This window comes from Podarcis pityusensis (genome assembly GCF_964106645.2).
Source record: "Podarcis pityusensis genome assembly, chromosome: 6".
Taxonomy (NCBI): Eukaryota; Metazoa; Chordata; class Lepidosauria; order Squamata; family Lacertidae; genus Podarcis; species Podarcis pityusensis.
The window spans coordinates 86,816,380-86,831,171 of record NC_138030.1 but is presented as its reverse complement, the minus strand read 5'-3'; the positions used below and the strand labels follow the sequence as shown (position 1 = coordinate 86,831,171).

At 43.2% G+C, this 14,792-nt stretch overlaps 1 protein-coding gene across 14 annotated transcripts in view; it reads left to right on the top strand.

The window, feature by feature from the left end:
* The window catches only part of LOC308480619 (uncharacterized protein), an 80,521-nt gene that overhangs the window by 22,691 nt on the left and 43,038 nt on the right, over positions 1–14,792 (top strand). For 8 of the 14 annotated variants that reach the window (XM_081012383.1, XM_081012390.1, XM_081012384.1 and 5 more), the window contains one exon: positions 4,144–4,223. In XM_081012383.1, the coding sequence (XP_080868509.1) occupies positions 4,144–4,223 (80 nt within the window). Of the gene's footprint in view, positions 1–4,143; positions 4,224–5,275; positions 5,660–14,792 lie in introns of those variants that run through there. The other 6 variants (XR_013988129.1, XR_013988130.1, XM_081012392.1 and 3 more) reach the window with 3 other exon arrangements.

Genomic DNA, 14,792 nt, shown 5'->3' with positions numbered 1-14,792 from the left:
GGAACGAATTAAGTACTTAACCCGAGGTACCACAGTACTCTCAAGGCTAGTTTCTCCCCTCTGCAGCCCCTGAACTATTACCTTCTGCAAACCGCTATTCTAAATCTATACTGTCCTCCTCTTCTCTGGAAGGTGCAGGAAGAGGGGGGCCGGTTCCAGGGCTGGATTTAGGTTTGATGAGGCCCTAAGCTTGTGAAGGTAATGGGGACCTTTATGGTAATGGGGACCAGCTGTCCTTTGTCAACAACAAATTGTCGCTGTTTTTTGTGCTGAATATTTGCTATATGGTAATTTATGGACCTAATAGGTCTCTAAAGCCATTTGCACATAACAAATAGGAGCCTCCACAACACAAAACACTGTTGCTGTTTGTAGGTTTTATTTTATTTGTTTTTCATCTTATATTTTGCAAATGTTTTTTTTTCTTTAAATTTTTTTGGGAGTACCAAGAGAGTGGGGCCCTAAGCTATAGCTTGTTTAGCTTATACGTAAATCCGGCACTGGCCGGTTCCCACCGTTTCTCCTCAGTCCAGCCCCTGTCATCTGTTTGTTTCATTCAGTTTGAGAACAATGGTAGGAAAATTGTGTTTTTAGAAAGCAAGAGAAAGATGGAAGAGAGCAAGAGCATTCCTTCACCTGTTTAGCGCCCAGCAGGAAATGATGGGTGAAATTGCTTTAAAACACACACAGATACACACACACACACACCACAGCAAACTTTAGGACTGTCATCTAAATTCTTCAAAGTTTGCAACTCTAACTCTAACCATTAGCATCATCCACACAAAGCTGATATATTTGAAACGCAACCGAGTTTGGAATGTTTAATATTGACTGGATTTTGATAAATGATAACCCACAGAGAACATAAAGAAGTGAAACTGAAGCAGGTTTGGGTCTTGGCCATAAAAAATAGGTGTGGGTAAAAAGCATTCCTTCCTTGAGGTGTTCTAATAATACTTCCTAGTTTCCCCCCCCCCCAAAAAAAAGCTTCTGTGAAAGAAATTAGAGCAAATCAGTCAGGCTATTTTTATTGGTGCAGTAGTATTTTGTTTTTTTGTTTTGTTTATTTTGCATTCCTTGGACGTGCCTTGCCAGATTCAACAAATTCTCTGGAGGCATTTCTAATAAAGATATAATCACCAGGCTTGCTATTTATGGATTACTTTACAACAGTGTTCAGAGAGATTTGGAATACACTAATTACAGCTCCAGCTGCTGCTGGAATGGAGATCAACAAGCAAATGGTTGACATATTTCACACATTGCGACAGCAAAATTGGTCATATTTTATATCAGCAGGAAAATTATGTTGATATGGGGGGGGAGATATCAACTGAAAACCATTACATACGCTTCAGGTTACAGACGCTTCAGGTTACAGACTCCGCTAACCCAGAAATAGTACCTCAGGTTAAGAACTTTGCTTCAGGATGAGAACAGAAATCGGGCTCCGGCGGCGTGGCAGCAACAGGAGGCCCCATTAGCTAAAGTTGTGCTTCAGGTTAAGAACAGTTTCAGGTTAAGAACGGACCTCCGGAACGAATTAAGTACTTAACCTGAGGTACCACTGTACTGTAATACTATCCCAGTAAATTTGACTATTACATAGTTACTGGCAGGACTGACACTTCCATTTATATATGCTTTTCATTATGATTTTGTCTGCCTTTGTTGTTTTTGGAAGCAATAATATGGCATACAAAAATTAACTATTAACCTGCCATCTTACGGCCCTGTGGTCTAAACCACGCAGCCTCTTGGGCTTGCCGATCGGAAGGACTGCGGTTCGAATCCCCTCAATGAAGTGAGCTCCCGTTGCTCTGTCCCAGCTCCTGCCAGCCTAGGAATTCGAAAGCACGCCAATGCAAGTAGATAAATAAGTATTGCTGTGGTGGGAAGGTAAACGGCGTTTCCAGACGCTCTGGCACTTGTCATGGTCCTCCCTGCACCAGAAGCAGTTTAGTCCTGCTGGCCACATGACCCAGAAAACTGTCAGTGGACAAACGCTGGCTCCCTCGGCCTGAAAGCGAGATGAGCGCCGCAACCCCATAGTCTCCTTTGACTGGACTTAACCGTCCAGGGGTCCTTTACCTTTTAACCTTATGGTCCCTTAGGTAAAGGGACCCCTGACCGTTAGGTCCAGTCGTGACCGACTCGGGTTGCGGCGTTCATCTCGATTTATTGGCTGAGGGAGCCGACATACAGCTTCCGGGTCATGTGGCCAGCATGACTAAGCCACTTCTGGCAAACCAGAGCAGCGCACAGAAACACCGTTTACCTTCCCGCCAGAGCGGTACCTATTTATCTACTTGCACTTTGATGTGCTTTCAAACTGCTAGGTTGGCAGGAGCAGGGACCGAGCAACGGGAGCTCACCCCGTCGTGGGGAATCGAACTGCCAACCTTCTGATCGGCAAGCCCTAGGCTCTGTGGTTTAACCCACAGTGCCACCCGTGTCCCTCAGGAGGGCATCCTATAGGCAATATCAGATTTCCTTCTCTGAGGAGGCAGAGAAAGAGAGAAATCTCTTTTTGGATTGGAATGCCAGACTTTGGCATAACTTGGCTTGGTTTTTTGTTTTGCATAGGTTCAACCATCTCTTGAGATAACATTATAAAAAAAAAAACTCACCACAAGAGTTCCCAAGGTGAGGCAGCAGACTTTGCCCCCACTCAGATGCTGGGTGTCAGTTTGAATCAAGATGGTGCTCTGAAATGCAACTTTGGTGTGACTTTATTGGCACACACTAGGTTTGACTGCCTCTTGAGATAGCGTTTGCAAACTCAGCTTGAGGTTTCCTGGGGTCGGAGTGGTTGTTTTCATTGAGGTTTCGGTGCCGGGTGCCATTGTGATTCAAGATAGCAGACCAAAATGTAACTTTGGAATGGCTTCATCCCTTTTTGGTGTCGCAGGTCCAAACTCACAAATTGCACTATTGAAAAATCACATTTTTTTAAATAGTTTCTACAAATTCTGGGCAGTGCCAGGAACACCCCACTAGTCTGATATAAAAGTAGCCAGCCTATTTCACTATAAAAGCACACACTTCTTGCTTGGCCCATACACTTCAGGAGTAGAGCTGAGGTGAATCTCCCCTCCAAATTCACTATCACAGAGTTTTATATCAAGTACTCTGAGCATTCACTATTTTATTTATTTATCAGTTGGCATCCAATGGTATTTAGTACCGTATTTTTCGCTCCATAGGACGCACTTTTTCCCCTCCAAAAATGAAGGGGAAATGTGTGTGCGTCCTATGGAGCGAATGCAGGCTTTCGCTGAAGCCTGGAGAGCGAGAGGCATCGGTGCGCACCGACCCCTCTCGCTCTCCAGGCTTCAGGAAACTATCCGCAAGCCTTGCAAGCCCGGTGGGAGTTCCCGCGGGCTCACAAGGCTTGCAGGCAGCAGCCTGCAGCCCCGGCGAGTGTCCTCAAGCCTTGCGCGCCCCGCAGGAGGTCCCGCCGAGCGCGCGAGGCTTGGGGCAGCAGCCTGTCGCCCGAAGCACGGGGAGCCCTCCGGAGGGCTCCCCGTGCTTCGGGGGAGTGTCTGCAAGCCTTGCGCGCCCGGCAGGAGGTCCTGCCGAGCGCGCGAGGTTTGGGGCGGCAGCCTGCAGCCCGAAGCACGCGAGGCTTGGGGCGGCAGCCGCGGCGGGGGGGGGGAATAATTTTTTTTATTCATTTCCCCCCCAAAAAACCCGAGGTGCGTCCTATGGGCCGGTGCGCCCTATAGAACGAAAAATACGGTATTTAAGGGCAGATAAGCTGGCATCAAATAGTGTTTAGCAGTGCACCTTATTTGATTGTTTCCATGTAATAGCATTTAAAGCCTAATATATAATATAATATAATATAATATAATATAATATAATATAATATAATATAATAATAATTTATTTATTAAAATCAAACCATAATGACCAATCAAAAGTCAAATTTCTAATATTGAGGTAAAATCCTCCATTTACATTTCATGTTTGAAAATGTTGGTGAATTTCACAGTTGTGAAAAAAAGAGTTTTGAATTTGGTGGTTACTAAAAATATAAATCAGTGTGACCTTAAATGGTTAGTGTTTCCAGCCTTCCTTTGACCTTTTATTCAATGACAACTCATGATGATGTTCCTTTGTTTACTCCTTTGTCAGAAAACAGAGAGTGATGTAAGCAGCAGACCCGAAGCAAAGTTAGGCAATGGACTGCTATTGTGGCTTTCCCTTATACGGAGGTGAGTGCTCCTTCTATCGGTTCTGTCCTATTTGAATCTCTAACATGCAGCCAACCACTATCAGCTTTCTTGAACAATAACCAACAAGTACTTAAAATTCCAAGGGAATGGGTCATGTATGACAGACAAATCTAATCAGAGTCATGTGTGGCTTTCAATTCTTTCACAGTGAGATGGAACATCACCCACTTTAGAATGAAACTAGTTTAACCAGGTAGTCTCAAACCTACATACAGTAACCCTCTTAGTTTCAACTTTGGAGGTAGTAGAAGACAAGAACTTGCTTGCTATATTGCAAATAGGCAATATAGTTCCACCACAAGTGGTTTCACATACACACAATATGTTTAAATGAGTATTCTAAATGGTAAAACAGAATATAGATGATAGATAGATAGATAGATAGATAGATAGATAGATAGATACACACACACATATATAATATATATATAATTTTATGTTTTAGAATTTAGAATCAAGGAAATCACTGATATTTTAAGGATGTTTATAAATGAGTTTTCTAAATTGTAAAACAGAAAATATAATTATGTAAAATTATATAATTTTCTGTTTTACAATTTAGAATGCTCATTTAAACATCCTTCAAATATCAATGATAATGATTTCCTTTCTTCTCTTTCCATGGTTCATTTTGCATATCATAAATCCCTGCATATTTTACATAAACTACACCATTCAGTAGTCCATTATTACATTCATCAAAACTTATTTGCACTGTTGAATTTGTCTTAATGCTGCCAACGTTTTCAAGTGTACACAATTTCCCCCCATGTATTCAAGAAACATTTTGCAGTCTTCTCTAAACATACGTTCTTCTTGTTCTCTTATTCTGTATGTTAAGTCTGCAAGCTGCGCATATTCCGTCAGCTTAAGTTGCCGTTCTTCTTTAGTTGGGACCTCACTCGTTCTCCATTTTGGGGCTACCATAAGTGGTTTCCACTCCTCTGTCTTTTTTATCCATACTTCAAAGTTTTGGAGCATGCTGTCATCTCTGTCTGATGACACCCAGTTTCATTTTGCCTTTTCTTTAGCCTCGGGATAGCCTGAACTGAATGCGGAAAATTGCTACCATCCTGATAAGACAAAGATGTTCATGACAAGTTAAAGCTCCAGTCAGATAGGCTGTTGCTATTTTGCAGGTGGGATTCAAGCACAAACAAATTCAGGTCACCCAGTTGAAGTGGTTTTGGTGCTTTTGCGCAACAAACAAAACAAACAAAATTTCAAAACAAATGGGCCTTTTTGGAAACCCAGTGGGAAGTGTGGAATAACAACTGCCTGTTTCAACATCCTATAACATCCCTGGAAAGAAATCAGAATGAAAGCCCAGTCAAGAGTCAGTGTTGTACAACATCCCTGAATACATTGCACAAACAAATCAAGATGAATGCTTAATAAATGCAAATCCACATTCAGAGGTTTGGCTGTTTTCTTGCATGCTCTGGTAACCTGATTGCTGCAATGCACCGAGAGGGAGGGCTGAATTTATGAAACTTCAGCTGGATGCAGCAACTTTCTGAAACTAAGCTCAGGATATAAACAACATTGATTCTTTATTATCTGTGCTGCTTCCCAGTTTCTTTCTGAGTACAGAACACAAGTTCTAAAAACAATAAACAACAACAGTAACTTATTTATACCCCTCCCATTTATGGTGGCTTCTAACAACAGATTAAAAATACATTAAAACATCAGACATTAAAAACTTCCCTAAACAGGGCTGCCTTCAGTTGTCTTTTAAACGTCAGATAGTTGTTTATTTCTTTGACATCTGATGGCAGGGCGTTCCACAGGGTGGGTGCCACTGCCGAGAAGGCCCTCTGCCTGGTTCCCTGTAGCTTCACTTCTCGCAGCGAGGGAACCGCCAGGAGGCCCTCGGAGCTGGACCTCAGTATCCAGGCAGAAAGATGGGGGTAGAGACGCTTCTTCACGTATACTGGGCCGAGGCCGTTTAGGGTTTTAAAGGTCAGCACCAACACTTTGAATTGTGCTCGGAAACGTACTGGGAGTCAATAAAATCAATTCTACGAATTCTACAAACTTAAAAAGCAAAAGCAAAACCCAATTTCAGCTGATATAAAGGTGATATTTCATAAATTTCTGTGTTACACCTTAAAGAAAGCCTTTCTAAGCCAAAAGAAAAAGAAAAAGAAAAACTGACGGGTGGCATGCCAGGTGACCAGAAATTTCCATAGAAAATATCATTTCCACCCCCCCCCCATGACAAATAATTGGAGAATAACAATTAAAAGAAGCAAAGAAAACAAACAAAAATCTGTGGGGGAAAATCAGAAATGCACAAGAAATCTGCTCTGCCTTCACTTCTCCCTGGTTTGGCCGTTCATCCCAGCAGCTCCTTCCTGGTCCTGGTAGCATAGGATCGCTCTCTTCATGGAGTCAGCACCTTTGAACAAACCGGGACTTACTTCTGAGAAAAAATGCACAGAATCAGTTTGCAGGTAGTGATGGATCTATTCAGAATAAACTCTTGCTGCACAGGAATGACACAGACCTGCCTGGAAAGTCAACTCCCCACCAGCCACCCCAAATGCATAACTGGGGATATGAAAAAAAAGCACCTTACGTCTGGGTGAGCAACAATGGCCACACAAAACATTATAAAATAGCAGTCAGTCATGGAAAGGTTTGTTTCTGTAAAAGACACCCAAAAACCTGCTGACCTGAGCTATTTGGAGGAAGGATGTTTTTTAAAAAAGAAAGATCTACACAGTACACATGTTTCGTTTCCTCTAACGAGGAACCAAAACACTGGATCTCCCTTCACATTGGCAGTGCTTTAATGGAGCAGAACAAACACTTTGTTTTACATGAACATGTTGTTCCAAATTGTGGTTTTTGTGGGTGGCTGCATGCTGCACGAGAATCTTGTTTCAGATAAAGGGGAAGTGTTATAGAAAGCACAACAAATAATGCGGATATCCCTTCCTGCTTGCTTTTCTTTTGAGATCTTATGTATGTGTGGGCTTGGAGAGCAGAGTTGTCCCATCATGGCAAGTTCAGGATCACTCCCGCTATTTGTATAGTGTAGGTTGTATAAAGGTAAAGGTACCCCTGACAGTTAGGTCCAGTCGCGGACGACTCTGGGGTTGTGCGCTCATCTCGCTCTATAGGCCGAGGGAGCCGGCATACAGCTTCCGGGTCATGTGGCCAGCATGACTAAGCCGCTTCTGGCGAACCAGAGCAGCGCACGGAAACGCCGTTTACCTTCCCGCTGGAGCGGTACCTATTTATCTACTTGCATTTCGACGTGTTTTCGAACTGCTAGGTGGGCAGGAGCTGGGACCGAACAACGGGAGCTCACCCCGTCGCAGGGATTCGAACAGCCAACCTTCTGATCGGCAAGCCCTAGGCTCTCTGGTTTAGACCACAGCGCCACCCGCTGTCCCTGTAGGTTGTATACTGGGCAACAAAACCTTGGATCGCTCGATTTATTTTCTCTGGGCAATGACCACATCTCTAACAGGGAACAGAAAAACAAAACAAACAACAGCTTCAGAATGAGCCACAAAGTCCCTTCAAAGCAAATCAGGCAGTTCTTTCTGCACTCCAAGTCTAGAGAAAACACATGCAGCAAGGAAGACCCAAACAGATGAAAAATGAAGCAGGTCCTCTACACTGACTGTCTAGAGAAGGAACTTCAAGGACATTATCATCCCTGAAATGTGTGCAACTCTAAATTTCTCCATAGAACCCATCAATCATACCTGTGACATTAATCGTTGTCTAAACTCACTGAAAGGTGCTCATATTTCATAAAGCAATTTCATCAAATGGTGCCAACACATTTTGCTTCATAATTTTTGTTCTATAGGAGCTGGAAACTTACATTTTTAAAATAAAAAATGGAGCTCAAAGTCTGGCCCCTTGCTGCCTTTGGGCCCAATACAGAATTACTTTCTGTAGCCCTTTCTTGTCTGCAAGCAGGAACCCCACAGGGCAACCTTGGGAGTGCCAATGTTTCTCAGCCTGACACACAGCCGTGAGGATAAAATGGGGGGGGGGTCATGTACATGATAGAAACTTAATAGATCAATAAATCTTGATGTCCATTCATATTTAATCTCCATTCACATTTAAGAGAATAAAAATAGGGTTAAGCATAGCCCAATGGTGGCCATCAATTTGATTTAAAGTAATTTTTTAATGAAATGATTTTAGAATGTTGTATTATTTTATTGTTGTTAGCCGCCCTGAGCCCGGCCTCAGCTGGGGAGGGAGGGATATAAATAAATTATTATTATTATTATTATTATTATTATTATTATTATTATTATTTTTGGCCTTTTGCTTAACTATCTTAGGAAAAGGAAATAATTAGGCACATGATTGCAGTAAAAGGGAGGGAGGAAGTGGTTATGTAACAGCAGTCAGTTTTTCCATTATGGATGTCTTAGTTTTCCTTTTCCTTTGCTAAGAATTCAATTTGCTTTGAAGGAAAGGGGGGGGGGAGAGAGTAACCAAGAATGTTCAAGATCTAAGTCATCATCAGAAGATACACACACTCAAACATGAAATTGACTTACCCTTGTATGCTTTTGAAACCATAAAATTGACCACAGAGGGCCATAAAAACATTTCACATGTATGTCACACCACACTGCATGTAATAGTATCCTGCAGTCAAGCGGCTGATTGTTCTGAAGTGCCTCAATTCTCACCACCAACACAGACATAGCTTTCATTTTTTTAATTAATCAATTGATTAATTTGAAGGGTTTAATTAAAATAACATTGGGGCAGTTGAATCTCATTACAGTATGGGAGGAATGAAACACTCTGTCTACAACTCCAGTAGGTGCAGAATGCTGCAGTGAGGCTCCTCACAGGGTCTCTGCCATGGGAGAATATTCACCCAGTGCTTTTCAAACTGCACTGCCTCCCAGTGGAGTACAGGGTCAGATTTAAGGTGCTGCTTTTGACCTTTAAAGCCCTTCACGGCCTAGGACTCTCGTACCTACGGGACCGCCTCTCCCGGTCTGCCCCACGGAGAGCCTCAAGGTCCATAAATAGCAACACCTTAGTGGTTGTTAGCCGCCCTGAGCCCGGCCTTGGCTGGGGAGGGTGGGGTATAAATAAAAAATTATTATTATTATTATTATTATTATTATTATTATTATTACAATACAACAACACGGTACAAACCCATTTAACAACACAATGGATCACTTAAACTGATGGAGCGATTAAGATGCAGATGTATTAAACCACTCAGTATTTTTTAAAAATTCATACCTCCAGAAAGCTTTCATTTGAAAGGAAAAGGACATGAGCAAGGTTTAAGGGCTCTCTGAAATTTAATAGGAATGAGCGCAGGGTGGTTTGTTACAGACACCAGAAATGACTCTGTATAGTATCATTTCACTTTTTAATCATCAATACATTTCAGTTTAAGGGACGCAGGTGGCGCTGTGGGTTAAACCACAAAGCCTAGGACTTGCTGATCAGAAGGTCGGCGGTTCGAATCCCCACAACGGGGTGAGCTCCCATTGCTCGGTCCCTGCTCCTCCCAACCTAGCAGTTCAAAAGCATGAAGTGCAAGTAGATAAATAGGTACCACTCCAGCAGGAAGGTAAATGGCATTTCCGTGCGCTGCTCTGGTTCTCCAGAAGCGGCTTAGTCATGCTGGCCACATGACCCGGAAGCTGTACGCCGGCTCCCTCGGCCAATAAAGCGAGATGAGCGCCGCAACCCCAGAGTCGGTCATGACTGGCCCTAATGGTCAGGGGTCCCTTGACCTTTACTTTACATTTCAGTTTAGAGCACATTTGGACTACAGTGGTACCTCGGGTTAAGAATTTAATTCGTTCTGGAGGTCCATTCTTAACCTGAAACTGTTCTTAACCTGAGGTCGTGCGATTTCTGTTCTCATCTTGAAGCAAAGTTCTTAACCTGAGGTACTATTTCTGAGTTAGCAGAGTCTGTAACCTGAAGCGTCTGTAACCTGTAGCATCTGTAACCCGATGTACCACTGTACTTGGTCGCTGTTATTATCTTAATCATCATTTTATTTTATTATTTTATTAAATCATCATTATTATTTTGCTACTGTTCTGGTTTTATACTTAGATTTTACTATGAAACGGTACACCATCAAAGAGAAGTACAAAATCATGCGCTAAGGGACTGCTAGGGTATTCGATCTAGAAGGCCGAGAAAACCGTGAGAGTCATGCGTTATGATAAGTTGAGTCAGCACTTTAGTGCCATTGCAAAAGGCCATGAATAATACTCTGGGTGGCATGACTAAGGGGAATTTCAAGAGACATAGGAAGTAATCCTACCAGTGACCTTAGCACTTATCAGATATTTGCTGCATAACTATATTTTCTTCTGGTTACCACAGTTCAAGAAACGCCTAAACAAGCTGGTGGGGTATGGTGGCTATTGAGTGAAGAGGAACAAGATTTAGGTCTCTAGGAAAGACCAAGGGTGTTTCTTTTAGTTTAGAAAAGTGTTGACTGAGGACAGATTTACACATCATTATTTTTTTTAAAAAAAATTATTTATATTTTTCAATTGTATACATTTTCATTAGTTTTACAGTCAATTTAACATTTCAAAATTGGACTTCCTCCCCCCCCCCTTTCTGCGGTTCCTTAAATTTATTTTTTAATTTCTCCTACATATCCAAATTCATTTAACTTACTCATTTGATTATCTACTCTAAATACATACTCTTCTAAAACTGCAGATTATTACAATAATCCTGCAAATATTTTAATCTGTTTCTATCTATTCTTCCGCTACTGGGACTTCTGCTTCTTTACATTTTACGGCAAGTAACATTCTTGCTGCTGTAGTAGCATACATAAATAAATTTCTATACAGTTTAGGTAGTTCTGTCCCTATAATTCCCTAAAAAACTACACATCATGATAAGCACACAACTGCCACTGAAAACAGCAGCCTGGTGCCAAGTTCTCCCTGTGCCATTTAATACATCTTATCCATATTCTGTCATAACAGATATCAGGGCATGGCTAAGCTTCATCTATGGGGTGGGAGGACACTTGGCACAGAGTTGCTCTGAATTATTGTTAACATGCGGTTAACAGCAGAGGGGATGCTTCACTCCAGCGAATTGTAAAAACTTTGGACGATGCATTGTGTCAGTCACGAAAAGTGCATTTACATGCGGACCCTTTCTGAGGTCCAGAGATGCCTGGGCTGCTTACTTTTGAGGCCTTAGCTATAATAAAAATGTAAAAAGACAGCACACAAAAACTATAGTAAGGTAAAGGGGTAAAGGGACCCCTGACCATTAGGTCCAGTCGTGACCAACTCTGGGGTTGTGGCGCTCATCTCGCTTTATTGGCCGAGGGAGCCGGCGTACAGCTTCCAGGTCATGTGGCCAGCATGACTAAGCCGCTTCTGGCGAACCAGAGCAGCACACAGAAACACCGTTTACCTTCCTGCTGGAGTGGGACCTATTTATCTACTTGCACTTTGACGTGCTTTCGAACTGCTAGGTTGGCAAGAGCAGGGACTGAGCAATGGGAGTTCACTCCGTAACAGGGAATTGAACTGCCAACCTTTTGATTGGCGAGTCCTAGGCTCTGTGGTTTAACCCACACCGCCACCTTCATCCCTCACAAAAACTATATAGGCAAACAAATAAAAAAGTGAGGTTGTTTACTTACTCTGCGTCCAAGGTGCTCCTTCCGCAAATTTGGGAAGCAGTGCACACACCAATCTTACATCTATTCTTTAGCTATCCTGTTACTTAAAAAAAAAAAGCAAAGCTATGCTTTGAGAGTTTCATCTCCACAAACCAGCTTTGATCCAAAACTGGAGGTTGAGAGGACAACCTAGCTGCACTTTAAGTGTGGTTCATTTGTTATAAACAGCTGATCTGAGAGGACGCATTAATCATTGCCTAATATTGGGCCATCAGACCCAACTTACTCATATTTGTGGACATTTTAGATTCTTTAAGATGGCAAATTCTATATTGGTTACCTGAAAGATTCTGGCTTTTACTAAATCACATTTTGATTTGCTTAAATTTGCAGCTCTGAGCTGGGATAGTGTGTCACATTTTGGCCCAGTGGCGTGTGTGTGTGTGTGTGTGAAACTTACCACGTGCCAAGAAATTCATATGTGCCTAAAAAAAACCCCTCCCATCAGCACTGCTTATACAGGAATAGGGAATAGAGTTGGAGCAGCAAAGCTTGTTCAGGGATGCTCCCATCTATTACGTTGATGTATAAGGATGAAAAGGGACGCGGGTGGCACTGTGGGTTAAACCACAGAGCCTAGGACTTGCCGATCAGAAGGTCGGCGGTTCGAATCCTCATGATGGGGTGAGCTCCTGTTGCTCAGTCCCTGCTCCTGCCAACCTAGCAGTTCAAAAGCACGCCAGCGCAAGTAGATAAATAGGTACCGCTCCGGCAGGAAGGTAAACGGTGTTTCCATGCTCTGCTCTGGTTCGCCAGAAGTGGCTTAGTCATGCCGGCCACATGACCCGGAAGCTGTATGCCGGCTCCCTCAGCCAATAAAGCGAGATGAGCGCCGCAACCCCAGAGTTGACCACGACTGGACCTAATGGTCAGGGGTCCCTTTACCTTTACCCATAAGGATGAACAAAGGTCCGTATAGTTAAAGCCATGTATGGAAGTGAGAGCTGGACCATAAAGAAGGCTGATCGTCAAAGAATTTATGCTTTTGAATTATGGTGCTGGAGAAGACTCTTGAGAGTCCCATGGACTGCAAGAAGATCAAACGTATCCATTCTTAAGGAAATCAGCCCCGAGTGCTCACTGGAAGGACAGATCGTGAAGCTGAGGCTCCAATACTTTGGCCACCTCATGAGAAGAGAAGACTCCCTGGAAAAGACCCTGATGTTGGGAAAGATGGAGGGCACAAGAAGAAGGGGACGGCAGAGGACGAGATGGTTGGACAGTGTTCTCGAAGCTACAAACATGAGTCTGACCAAACTGCGGGAGGCAGTGGAAGACAGGAGTGCCTGGCGTGCTCTGGTCCATGGGGTCACGAAGAGTCAGACACGACTAAACGACTAAACAACAACAACATAAGGATGAAAAAGGGGCTGACCCAAACTTGCTGCTCATTCGTCCAATGTTCAGTGATAACAGCATCAATTATAGTGATAAGTTTATCCCAAAATTTTCCTTGGTGACTGTGTGTGAAGACTTCTCCGATTGCATTATCGACCCTTGTGGTCGCAATGATAAATGCGCAGACCTCGCATAATTCCTTGGATACTCACACCCCTAAGTTGAGGCAAACGATTGCTCTGTAAATTTGCTGAATCCAACAACTGATCAAACCAAACATAAACCAAAGGAAAGATCTCATCACCCTCTTGGGAATGTTTTTGGTGGGGCCTTATCTTAACTCCCTGTTCTTGGCACAAAATACTTTCCTTGTACCAGGCGACCAAAGCACGGTCTGTACGTAACGCCCTTGCTTGCATGAAAGGGTTGCTTAAGAACAATGTCAAATTCTATACAGAGGTTAACAGGCCTCAGGGCTGCCACCTTGTGGTATGGCTGACTAACAGCTTTGTCACAGACTGTGGTATTTTAAAATACACCCCTAAAATGTTTATAAAGATTATACCAAAAACGTGTGTTTTCACGATGAACCTGTATCAAATTTTATTTTTGATTAATTAAGGTCATTTAAACCAGACATTACCAGATTGAAGTATGTGGCATATGATACACTGCCCTGGACCCCTTAAAGGATAGTATAGAATGAAGATGGTGCTATGGTCTAAACCACTGAGCCTCTTGGGCTTGCTGATCAAAAGGTCAGCGGTTCGAATCCCCATGATGGGTTGAGCTCCCATTGCTCTGTCCCATCTCCTGCCAACCTAGAATTTTGAAAGCATGCCAGTGCAAGTAGATAAATAGGTACCGCTGCGGTGGGAAGGTAAATGGCATTTCCGTGTGCTCTGGTTTCCACCACGGTGTTCCGTTGCACCAGAAATGGTTTAGTCCTGCTGGCCACATGACCTGGAAACCTGTTTGTGGACAAACGCCGGCTCCCTTGGCCAGAAAGCGAGATGAACGCTGCAACCCCATAGTCACCTTGGACTGGACATAACCGTCCAGGGGTCCTTTAGCTTTTACCTTTAGTATAGAAACACAATACAGACAGCTCCTGGTTTAGACACGTCCAAATGAGGTATGATTGGCCGACCAGGTGAACTAGCAGGATGGGGTGGCAGTGGATTGGTGGACCAAATGGGTGACAGCTGATTGGCTCAGCAGTGCATGTGGAGGGGAGCTCCTCCCGTTTTTTGAACGAAGAGTCCTTTTCTGGATCTAAACTGGGGACCCCTTGCCAATAAACTCTGAGCTTCTCTGTGATGCTAGGACTCCTACTGCTCTTGATGCAGACTAGGTTCTGAGGCTGGGTGCTTGTGAGCAGTGTGTTAGGATTGGGCTAAGGAACTTCTCTTCACAAGTGTGACCCCCCCTCCCTTATCCAGATTTTGCTATGAGCATAGTAGCCTGTACCTGAGAAGGGAAGCACACATCAGTGAAAATCCTAGTAAAAT